The 12,317-nt window shown below is 40.3% G+C and overlaps 1 protein-coding gene across 1 annotated transcript; it reads right to left on the bottom strand.

Moving 5' to 3' along the window:
* Positions 1-3,771: 3,771 nt before the first annotated feature.
* Positions 3,772-8,460, bottom strand: LOC147304651 (uncharacterized). The gene is made up of 2 exons (XM_086281187.1): positions 4,196-8,460; positions 3,772-4,037 (listed from the first exon to the last, which is right to left on the bottom strand). The coding sequence occupies exon 1, from the start codon at positions 8,458-8,460 to the stop codon at positions 4,492-4,494; it is 3,969 nt and encodes a 1,322-aa protein (XP_086137313.1). The 3' UTR covers positions 3,772-4,037; positions 4,196-4,491.
* Between the last annotated feature and the right edge of the window lie 3,857 nt (positions 8,461-12,317).

The raw sequence follows: 12,317 nt of genomic DNA, 5'->3' as shown, positions 1-12,317 counted from the left end.
TCCCCGTAACAGAATTGCATGATAACTGGTTTGAACAGAGAGTGAAACACTAACAGTGTGATGGTTCATTGTAAATACTAATTGCATGGGTTACATATTATTGTTTGATATGAATAAGAAAACCAAAATGATAAAGTTCTTTTCTCTTGGAGCCTGAATCCCCTCCAGAGAGTTATGGGAGATTTGTGGCTATGGGTCTTTTACTATCAAAAAAGGTGACATTGCAGAGTGTGTCAACTATACCTTTTTATGGATTGTGGGGAATAAAGACATTGGGGGAAGGACTAATAATTAACAACACATGAAAGGATGTACAGAAGAAGCCCAAGAAGAGGAGGAGGATGCCGTGGAGAAGGAGAAGAGCCGAAAAGGGGAAACAGGATGATTCAGCCGATACCTAGGACCGTGCAATAAAGTTTAAGACAAAATATCTAAGCCATAGTCTCTAAATACCCAACCTGAAGAGAACATCACTCAACAGGATTTAACCAATCACTGCCACTGTAAGGAAGGGAGTGTAAAACTAAAGAGGAGGGGTCAGGAGGGGGAAAGGTTAGGGGTTCTACTTTTCTACAACACTGGTTGTTTGTTGTTGGTTTTAAACAAAATAACCAATAATTATTACAAAAATTAAGCAGCATTACTCAATTACTTCCTATCATATAAAAATTAAGCCAATATCTGGAGGAGCTCTATTTACATGAATTTCCCGTGATATATGCCATTTGTCATGTCAAATTTACAATACGGTACACCAAAGTGCTTCACAACAAGGTTCAAACATAACAGACATAACAGCATAACAGAGTACAAACTAACAAAATAGAAATGATAATTAAACAAACAATACAGATAAAATGAGAAATAAATTATGTCAGCATAATTTAAAAAAACACAATCAATGACTATTTGTAAATATAAGGTGGCCATATTTATACATTGGTACATCAATAGAAGATAAATAACATGGGAATAAAATAAAGGGAATGAACAACAACTCACTGAAAATGCTTAGTCAAACAGTTAAGTTTTTAACCCTGATTTAAATGAATGGATGGAATAAAAGACGCAAATAGCAGAAGGAAGATTGTTCCAGAGTCTCGGGCATGCCAGGGCAAAAGCATGGTTACCTCTTTGCTTTAGCTGAGATCTAGGCTGCACTAAAAGTCATTGTCCTGATGGTCTTACGGCTCTCCTAAGGTTACATGCCGCAGTACTGTTTATGATTTTAAAGGTAAGCAACAGAATTTTAAACTCAATGCTCATATTAACTTATATTTGATATGAAGCCAATGCAGGTCAGGAAGGACCAGGGTAATAGAGGCAAACCTTCCAATTCCTGGGAAAAAACGTGCTGCAGCATTCTGCAAAAGCTCCAATCTAAGAAGGGTGGAGTGGAGACCAAAGTAAAGGGAATTATAATAGTCTAATCAAGAGGTCACAAAAGCATGAATAACTTTCTTAAGGTCCTCGTGTGGTATGCAGTACTTGGCCTTGGGGATTTGATGCATTTAGTAGAAACTACATTTAACTACAGAGGATACTTGTTTGTCAAACAAAGAAGCTGTCAAAATGGACAGCAAAGTTGTTTTCATGTTTTAATTAAAAAACAGTCTGGAAACACAACATAGAGTAGTCAAGACCTTTTTCCCCCCCTTTACTAGTTAAAAGCTTTAATCAGCAGGGTACTAATTTCCACATCTGTAGTCCACATCTTGACCTTCTCAATAGACACAGTTTTATCTATCATCTCAGTTTGAACATCTCCCTCGCCTTACACCTTACTCTTTTCAACAGTGTCACCTAAAGCTTACCTTGCTTTTGAGCAAGGAAAAGCTCACAAACACTGAAAATGAAGTAGTGTACAGCTTTCAAGTGTAATTTATACATTTTAATATTAATGTCTTTAAAACTATCAGTGACATTGAATGCAGTTATTAATTATTATCAAAACATCAAATTGTTCATAAAACACAAGTTCGATTGTTTTTATTTTAAAGCCAAAATGATACCAGTTACATAACTAGTGTTTTATAAATCTTGATTCATAAACATCTATGTTAGAAACGCATTTCTTATTCACAATACTTGTTATTATTATACATTTCATGTGAAAAAGTTTCATCCTCCTCTTAGTCTTCCTACATGTCTTTTTGAGAATTTAAACTAATGACACATATACCATAAGGATGAATAAACAGTCAACGAAAACCAAAATTTAAAACAAGAACGTTTATTATAAAATATTCACACATCTGTCACAACTCTTCCCCTGTCTGAGTGGTGGCCTGAGTCACATCTGAACAAAACAAAGAAAAACTATATTTTTCACATTTGTTATGTATAGAGCAATCAAAAAATTGCATGGATAAAAATGATATTTGCATACATCTAAACCTTATTAAAAAAACAAATAAACAAATGGAGACAACAACACATGATAATAATCATAGGTTCACACTTTTCTCCAAATGGTTCATCACAAACTCTTCCAAATAAACACTTTGTGTTTGTTTGCATGTAGCCAGAATTTCCATAGTATCTTAAAATGGGACACTGAACTGAACCTTCACTGTTTATTGATATATGCCATTTGTCATGTCAAATTTAATTTTAATGGAAACACAGTGAACAGTACTCAACACTTTCTTTCTCCCTTTAGTATATAGACCTTTATTCAGCAGGGGACTACTTTCCATAACTGTTGTCCACACCCTTGGCTTTCTCAAAAGACAAAGTTTTATCTTTTGTCTCAGTCTCACCTTAGACCCTATTCTTTCAACAGTGTCAACTCAAGGTCCTTAACACGGATCAGTCGTCCTGTCCCCTTGGCAGAAAAACAGCCCCATAGCATGATGTTTCCACCCCCATGCTTCACAGTAGGTATGGTGTTCTTGGGATGCAACTCCGTATTCTTCTTCCTCCAAACACGACGAGTTGAGTTTATACCAAAAAGTTCTACTTTGGTTTCATCTGACCACATGACATTCTCCCAATCCTCTGCTGTATCATCCATGTGCTCTCTGGCAAACTTCAGACGGGCCTGGACATGCACTGGCTTCAGCAGCGGAACACGTCTGGCACTGCGGGATTTGATTCCCTGCCGTTGTAGTGTGTTACTGATGGTGACCTTTGTTACTTTGGTCCCAGCTCTCTGCAGGTCATTCACCAGGTCCCCCCGTGTGGTTCTGGGATCTTTGCTCACCGTTCTCATGGTCATTTTGACCCCACGGGATGAGATCTTGCGTGGAGCCCCAGATCGAGGGAGATTATCAGTGGACTTGTATGTCTTCCATTTTCTGATGATTGCTCCCACAGTTGATTTTTTCACACCAAGCTGCTTGCCTATTGTAGATTCACTCTTCCCAGTCTGGTGCAGGTCTACAATACTTTTCCTGGTGTCCTTCGAAAGCTCTTTGGTCTCGGCCATGGCGGCGTTTGGAGTCTGACTGTTTGAGGCTGTGGACAGGTGTCTTTTATACAGATGATGAGTTCAAACAGGTGCCATTCATACAGGTAACGAGTGGGGGACAGAAAAGCTTCTTACAGAAGACGTTACAGGTCTGTGAGAGCCAGAGATTTTCCTTGTTTGAGGTGACCAAATACTTATTTTCCACCCTAATTTACGAATAAATTCTTTACAAATCCTACCATGTGAATTCATGGATTTTTTTTTTTCACATTCTGTCTCTCACAGTTGAAGTGTACCTCTGGTGCAAATTACTGACCTCTGTCATCATTTTAGGTGGGGGAACTTGCACAATCGGTGGCTGACTAAATACTTTTTTGCCCCACTGTAAGCCATTTATTCAGCGTAAACAACCTGCTGAATCTCTCGTGTCCTCCTCTGACCGGCGGTACAGGCAGGTAAATCTTTCTTTAACTCTGTCCTTATGCTGTCCTCGCCCTGAGTCTCTTAGTTTCACCAGCTAGACAGCGAGATAACGATGCTCCAATAACCAGACTTATTTTCCTTTTTGCGCTGATTTATTGAAGAATGGCCTCTGACCATTGCCTTCTCTTTGACCATCGTAAAACTGAAAGTACAAAATACTGTATTAGCTAACTAACATTGTAAACTAGCTTGTTACACTCTTACTGCAAGCTAACAAGATAAAACTTTCAAATGTACAAATTATCGTACCATTTTTACACAAAACAAAAGAATAATTATTTTATCGACACTCATACTTACAGACATATCTTGTCCAAGGCAACAACATTTTAAGGTCCGTATCAGCTTAGAACGATAACATTACGGTATCACTTTCCGCCATCTTTTATTTCTTCTTCACGTTCTCATTTTTTTCCTTTCCCAAAGTAACCGAACCCAAAGCAGCCACTAGAGGGAGCTCTAGGGCAGCTTACAACTATAATATCCGATTTAAGTTATAAAAGGCAGAACACTCCCCGCCTGGTACAATATAATTGTGCCACTAGAACAAACTTTTCTAATAAACATATTGAACAGTTTAGGGCTATTTCAAACACTTATTTATCACTTGATAAAAGCAAAACCATATCAGCGATGGGTCTCAAAAACACTTTTTCATTTCCATCTTTCACAGTCTTTACTTCTGCTTTTCGAACCTTATTGTCCTTGCTCTCAAATGTTCTTACAACTTTTCCCATGGACCAGTCATTTCTGTGTGCGAGAGCATCTTTCAATAACACAACATCACCAACTTTTATGTTTGTTTTATCATCAGTCCATTTTCTCCTTTGCTGTAGTGTTGAAAGATATTCACTTTTCCACTGTTTCCAAAAAGAGTCTGCCAAACACTGTACTTGCTTCCATTGCTTTGAGTAGAGGTCTGGCGGTCCAAAGCTTCCTGTTGGTGCAGATAATGCATTGACCTTTTGTGTAAGGAGCATTGCTGGAGTGAGAAGGTTTGGTTTGTCTGGATCTGTTGAGACTGGTACAAGTGGTCTTGCATTCATTATTGCCATTACTTCTGCCATGAATGTACTTAACACTTCATGCGTTAGTTGGACATGTACGGCTTTCAACAGAATACCATCTAGGATGCGCCTTGCTACTCCAATAAGTCTCTCCCACGAGCCACCCATGTGTGACGAGTGTGGGGGATTAAACAGCCATGTGCATCCTTTCTCTTGCAGGTATGAGTTTAGTTCTGTGTCCTTGTGATCAATTTGCAACTCATTGCATGCTCCAACAAAATTTGTACCTCTATCAGATCTGAGTATTTGAGCAGGTCCACGGATGCAGAAAAATCTCCTCAGCGCATTGATGAAGCTGGATGTTGACATTGTTTCAATGAGCTCAATGTGCACAGCTCTCGTGGACATGCAGGTGAAAAGCACAGCCCAGCGTTTACTGTCTGCACTCCCTCCTCTGGTGCGACGTGTGGTGACCATCCAGGGTCCAAAGACATCCAGTCCTACACTAGTGAACGGTGGCGTTGGTGTCAGCCTGTCCACAGGTAAATCTGCCATCTTTTGGGTCTGAAGTCGTCCTCGAAGCTTTCGACAGAGAACACACTTGTAAATAACAGAAGAGACGAGCCGTTTACTGCCAATAATCCAAAATCCAGCACCTCTGAGCGTTCCTTCTGTTAGGTGACGCCCCTGATGCGCTACCTTCTCATGATAGTATCTAATAAGAAGGATGGCTATATGATGAGCATTTGGGATAATGAGTGGGTGTTTCTCATCTTTTGTTAGGTTAGCAGGTGCCAATCGACCTCCTAGTCTGAGGAGCCCATCTTCATCAATAACTGGATTTAACCTTTGAAGACAGCTTTGTTTTGGAAGTGGCAGATTTTCTTTTATGCATCTGTACTCTTCTTTGAACATTTCACTTTGTACTGTGTGAATGATGAACTTTGCTGCTTTAGACACTTCATCTGTGGTGTTAGTTTCACTGAAACACTTCCAGCCTTTACCTTCTGTGTTTGTTTTCTTGAATGATACTGCCACACGCTTTAGTGATGCAATAGTGCGACACAATCTCATCCAATGAGAGAATCTTTCAAAACGGCATGGCTCTAGCTGTGTTACTGAGGCTTTGGTAACAAAACTTGTTATATCAGGTCTGATCTCTGCATCTGTGTCAGGATCGATCAGTGTGAAACTATCACAGTGAGACTTCTCTATGTCGTGTTGTGTCAAAAAGGAAGGACCACTAAACCAGTTTGTAGAAGCCAATGCAGAAGCTGCAATTGGTCTAGTGGCTGTGTCTGCTGGATTGTCACTAGTGGCTATGTAAAACCACTGTGCTGGATGTGTAGTCTTTCTGATTCTAATCACTCGGTTAGCCACGTAAGTGTAGAACCTCTTTGTGTTGTTGTGTATGTAACCAAGAACAATTTTACTGTCTGTGAAAAATCTGACAGTGTCTGCTTCAATGTCAATCTCATCTCTAATAAGTTCGTACATCTCTACAGCTAACACTGCTGCACATAACTCCAATCTAGGAACAGTGTGGGCGGGTCTTGGGGCTACTTTGGACTTGCCCATGATGAAACCTGTGTGCCACTGACCTTCACCATCAATAGCTCTCAGATATGCCACTGCTCCTATGGCCATGGTGGAGGCATCTGAAAATATGCACAGTTCTTTTTTCACAGCAATGGCCTGGGAGAACGAGAGGTAGCACCTCGGTATCTGAAGCCGCTCAAGATCCTTCAATGAGCTTCTCCATCTGCTCCATTCATCTTCTTTTTCTGCAGGAAGTGATTCATCCCAGTCCTTTTGCTCTGAGGTCAATTCACGGAGAAGAGCTTTTCCCTGCATTGTGATGGGTGACACGAAACCCAGCGGGTCATACAGACTGTTAACAGTGGCCAAGACACCTCTCCTGGTGAACGGCTTTTGTTCAGTGGTGACGTGAAAGGTAAAACAGTCCTTTTTAAGATTCCACAGTACCCCCAAGCTCCTTTGCAGGGGTATGTCGTCCAACTCTAAATCCAAGTCTTTTAGATCCTTGGCTCTCTCGGCAGCAGGAAACGCTTCCACTACTTTGTGGTCATTAGAGGCTATTTTATGTAGCCTTAAGTTTGACTGTGCCAGCATCTTTTGAGCGCTTGTGAGTGTCTCAACAGCTTCTTCCACTGTTGCTGTGGATGCGAGACCATCATCAACGTAAAAATGTCTCATTACAAACTGCTTTGCATCATGTCCGTGCTTTTCTTCTCCCTCGACTGCAGCACGCCTCATACAATAAATAGCCACAGCTGGGGAAGGGCTATTCCCAAAAACATGAACCCTCATTCTATAGTCACAAATACCTTGGTCGGGATCATTATCTTTATACCAAAGGAATCTCAGATAATCCCTATGATCCTCTCTCACTTCAAAACAATAAAACATTTGTTGCACATCAGCTGAAAATGCTACAGGCTCTTTCCTAAAACGCATAAGGACACCCAGCAGTGTGTTATTTAGGTCGGGTCCACTTAATAAGACTTTGTTAAGGGACTGTCCTTCAAATTCTGCACTTGAGTCAAAGACTACTCTCAGCTGATTAGGTTTTTGTGGGTGGTACACACCGAAGGATGGCAAGTACCAGTGTTCTTTGTTTGAGTCCAAAGGTGGAGCGACTTCTGCATGGTCATTGTCCAGCATGTTTTGAATGAATTCGATATATTGTCTTTTCATTTCAGGGTTCCGGTCTAATGTCTTTCTGAGAGATTGGAGGCGCTTGAATGCTTGCTCTCTGTTACTCGGAAGCTCTGGTCTTGGAGAGCGGAATGGCAAAGGCGCCACCCAGCTGTTACATTCATTTTGATACACCTCCTTCTCCATGATGTCAATGAAGTCTTTGTCCTCTACTGACAGTGCTGGTTTGTCATCATCTTTTGTCCTGTCAAAAACAGTTTCTCCCAGTTGATTGGTGTTTGTGTTTCCCCTGTCCTTTTTGGGGTTAGGTGTGGTGTTTAACTGGTCTTTGATTTGAAACGTGTTAGGACATGGGCAGAGGTAAGAAGCACGGCCATTCTGGAGAATATGTGTTTTGAGAACACTCACACTAGGGGGCTTATGCGTCTTCCCCATGCAGGCTTCTCCAACTATAACCCAGCCTAAATCCAAACGCTGCGCATAAGGTGTATTGTGTGGCCCATTGATTCTCTCTCTGACTTTGTGTACCTGTATAATGTCTCTTCCCAAAAGCAACAGAATAGGTACTTGTTCTTCTACAGGAGGTACTTTTTCAGCTATCTTCTGTAAGTGTGAGAACTTCATGGCCACTTGTGGAGAGGGAATCTCTCTCCTGTCGTCTGGAATCATGTCACATTCAATCAGGTTTGGGAGTGGGAGCTTTACTTTACCATCCATTGACTCAATCATGAAGTTTACTGCTGTTCTGCCGACATTATCTGACAGTCCTGAGCATGTTCTGAGCTTGTAAGTCTCTGAGCGTGTCTTAATATTAAAGAGCTCAAAAAACTGCGACTTAGCTAGTGACTTGTTACTTTGTTCATCAAGCACTGCGTACATCTTTCTAGCCTGTTCTTTTTCACCTTCTGGATAGACTAACACAGGACTTATTTTTGAGCATGAATGTGGGCTATCTTCATCACCACAGACTTCTGTGCATTTGGAAACAACTGAGGCATTTGCACTATCCTGTGTCTCCCCGCCATCATCTTTATCAGCTCCAGAGCTCTCAGCTGGAGCAGGGGGTGGACCTGGATGTAGCACTGCTAAATGCCTGTCGCTACCACAGTCCATGCATTTTATTTGAGCCCTGCAGTCCCTTGCTAAATGTTGAGTAGAGCCACAGCATTTAAAACAGATTCTGTTCTCTTTTAAAAATGACTTGCGCTCATCTATGGGCTTTGCTCTAAAACTCTTGCACCTTTTAAGAGGGTGAGGCTTCTTATGTATTGGGCATACCTTGTCAGGGCTTTCTATAGGCTTGCTGTAACTATTTTGAGGTGAACTAGTGTCTGTAGGAATGTCCGTTTTGTGTACACTAATCACTTGCCTGTTACTGCCTCTGAAGCTTTTCTCCTTCTTGAAGCTTGTGTCGGCAGGAGGTGTGATGACAAAGCTTGGGTCGTTTCTTATTTTGGCTTGTTGTCTTACAAACTTTGAAAAGACACTGAAAGGGGGGAAAACAACTTTATGTTCTTCTTTGTACTTTGCTCCTGTTGCAATCCATTTTTCCTGCAGTCCATATGGTAACTTTTCCACAATGGGGTTGACTCCGCGAGCTGTGTCCAAATATGAGAGGCCTGGTAGATATCCTCCATCTTTTGCACATTCTATTTCCTGCAGAACGTCACCCAGCTCTCTTAACTTTGTGTTGTCTCTGTTGTTTAGTTTGGGAAACTGTTCAATCTTTTTTAACAGTGCATTTTCTACCACTTCTGGAGATCCATAACATTCCTCGAGTCTTTGCCACACAAGGTTGAGAGCTGCAGCTGGATTGAAGACATGGACTGATCGGATTCTTTTGGCCTGGTGACCAGACTCCACTCCAAGCCATTTGACCATTAAATCTAGCTCCTCTTGAGCTGTAACGTGCAAGTCTTTAATAGCACTTTGAAATGATGCCTTCCACGCCCAGTAGTTTTCTGGGTGGTCATCAAACTGCAAAAGTCCAGTACTTAACATTTCCCTCCGTGTCAGGTACCTTGTAATATCCTGGACACCCTGTGTCTCTGTTGATGTTTGAAGAGTGTTGTACGGATAAGGTTTGGGGGAATCCAGTCTCTCTCTCTGTTGTGTTTGGAGTTCCACTTTAACATTAGCCTTTTGAGCACTGTGTGAGCCGTCATTGTCTATATCTGCATTCATAGCCATTTCGCATTGTTCACGTGCAGCTTTGTGACAGGCAAGTGGATCTACTTTTAATTTGAATCCTTCAAGGCAAATATCTGAGTGTTTTTGTACATACTCTGCTGTGCGTTGTTTTGGACTGGCGGGTGGTCCCACCAATGGATAGCGCAGTTCACTCTTTGAGAGTCCCTCCTCCTCTTCTTCATAAACTGCAACCTCTGCTTCTGCAACTGCAACAGCCTTTTGACAGCTCAAAACATGTAAATTTGCCTCAAGTTCAGTTTTTTGTTTCATTATAGCTGCTTCTCTTTCTGAATACGCCAGCTGTGCACGTGCAGCCTCTGCTTTTGCTCGTGCTTTAAGTGCTGCAGAACTTGTGGATGAACGCTTGGACGTACGCGAGCGTCTAGACTCCGCCTGTGTGTCTGCGTTGCTTGCATTATCCTTGTTCTCCATATCCTCTGCGTTGTGCACTTGTTTTGTTTCTCTTTGGTCTGGTGTTTCTTCCTCTTCTGGAAGATCCAGTTGATATTGCTTTCCTGACCGTAGACTCATAACTGATGTGCTGAAAATAGCTCCTCGTGGTTGTGCCCGCTGCGCTAATGTCTTTTTACTATGCTGTCCTCGCCCTGAGTCTCTTAGTTTCACCAGCTAGACAGCGAGATAACGATGCTCCAATAACCAGACTTATTTTCCTTTTTGCGCTGATTTATTGAAGAATGGCCTCTGACCATTGCCTTCTCTTTGACCATCGTAAAACTGAAAGTACAAAATACTGTATTAGCTAACTAACATTGTAAACTAGCTTGTTACCCTCTTACTGCAAGCTAACAAGATAAAACTTTCAAATGTACAAATTATCGTACCATTTTTACACAAAACAAAAGAATAATTATTTTATCGACACTCATACTTACAGACATATCTTGTCCAAGGCAACAACATTTTAAGGTCCGTATCAGCTTAGAACGATAACATTACGGTATCACTTTCCGCCATCTTTTATTTCTTCTTCACGTTCTCATTTTTTTCCTTTCCCAAAGTAACCGAACCCAAAGCAGCCACTAGAGGGAGCTCTAGGGCAGCTTACAACTATAATATCCGATTTAAGTTATAAAAGGCAGAACAGTCCTGCTTAACTTAAAATAATAGAAAACAATAGAAAGAAAAACATTCTTGTAACAGTGCACATTTAGTGCATTTAGTACAATTGGCTTCAGTTGAGGTATTATTTCAGCTTTTCTAATGCTAATCAGCTGCTCCTGTTTGTAAACCCGCTTGTTCCCATGATTACGCATCTTAACTCATCATCATTATTCATCTATGTATTACTTTTATGTATTAGTCATCTATTTGTTGTAATCATCTATCCTTGCAGTTGTTTATTACACAAAATAAATTATATTATCACACTTCTGGCCACATAGCGCTGATATTCACTGCACATGCCCATATTAACTTTTTCCAGCCAGCCAGATTATTCAGCAGGACAATCTGGAAACGGTTACAGATACAGTCAACTGCCAACTAAGATCTGCTAGAAATTAAATTCCAGTCATTAAAATGAAAGTAAGTGCTTTTTAAAAAAAAAAAAAAAAAAAAAAAAAAAAAAAAAAATTCATACATACCATTTACTAATTTTATTTTTTAACAGTTGCTTATTTTCAGTGAATTAAGAATAGATGGATTTATGCCTAATTAGAACTGTGTCAACGAGTGTAGCTTTAATGTTATTTAGAAATATAAGGATATAAGCTTATTAGGTTCATAATTGGTTAGCTTTTGTGTTACTGTGTTTAAATTAAGGGTGATGTAATTCATTTAAAAGTGAAATGTTGCGATTGTGTCAATGAAATAAAAAAAGAAAAAAAGAAAAGAAACCTGTGTGTCTGCACAGGTTGAACATTTTTATACTAAATTTAATTGCATAACAACACCACATGCAATAATAAAAATGATAGCATTACTGCTGTTCTTTTCCCACATTTTCTATCAGTTAAATAAATCTATCGCTATTGCTATGACTGCGGCCACATCGCTGGTGTTAAATCATGGTGTGCGTACAAGTTTAAACTTTAAGCTGTGATGTTTTGTACTGGCTAGAGACACGTAAGGTTTGTTTCTTGAGGACATAAATGAGGCCATTACTTTTTATTATACACAGGGAGAGACAATTTTAATTGTTATCTCAGACTTGAAATCAAAAACGTAATCTGTCAAAGCATCTGCTGAATGCAATCCTTGTATAAGAAGATGTCAACATTATGGATATTTGCACATCCATGAACTCCACAGTAATAAAGAGTATCACCTCCCTGGAGTTGTGTTGATATCCTCAAGGATCTAAGTCCAGTATTGACATTCAGTCTTTTAGCTTTGTGTTTGCAATCTACAGATCCTTTAAAAAGTGCCCGACTCTTCACTGTTTGTTGCTGAAACATAATGTACACTAGGTTTTTCAGCTTTTGAATTCATCAGTATGAAAGTACTCTGCACTATACATGACATGAAACTGGAGGCTCTGCCGGGGAAGCTGAGTCAGATAAAAGTCGAAAGGCCTGGGATATTTT

The sequence above is a fragment of the Aulonocara sp. 'chitande type north' Nkhata Bay genome, linkage group LG22, assembly GCF_057382095.1.
Source record: "Aulonocara sp. 'chitande type north' Nkhata Bay isolate Kocher_YH1m ecotype deep benthic linkage group LG22, A_spYH_male_GT1.1, whole genome shotgun sequence".
Taxonomy (NCBI): domain Eukaryota; kingdom Metazoa; phylum Chordata; class Actinopteri; order Cichliformes; family Cichlidae; genus Aulonocara; species Aulonocara sp. 'chitande type north' Nkhata Bay.
Note: the sequence above shows the minus strand (reverse complement) of the source record. Positions and strands in the feature narration are given on the sequence as shown.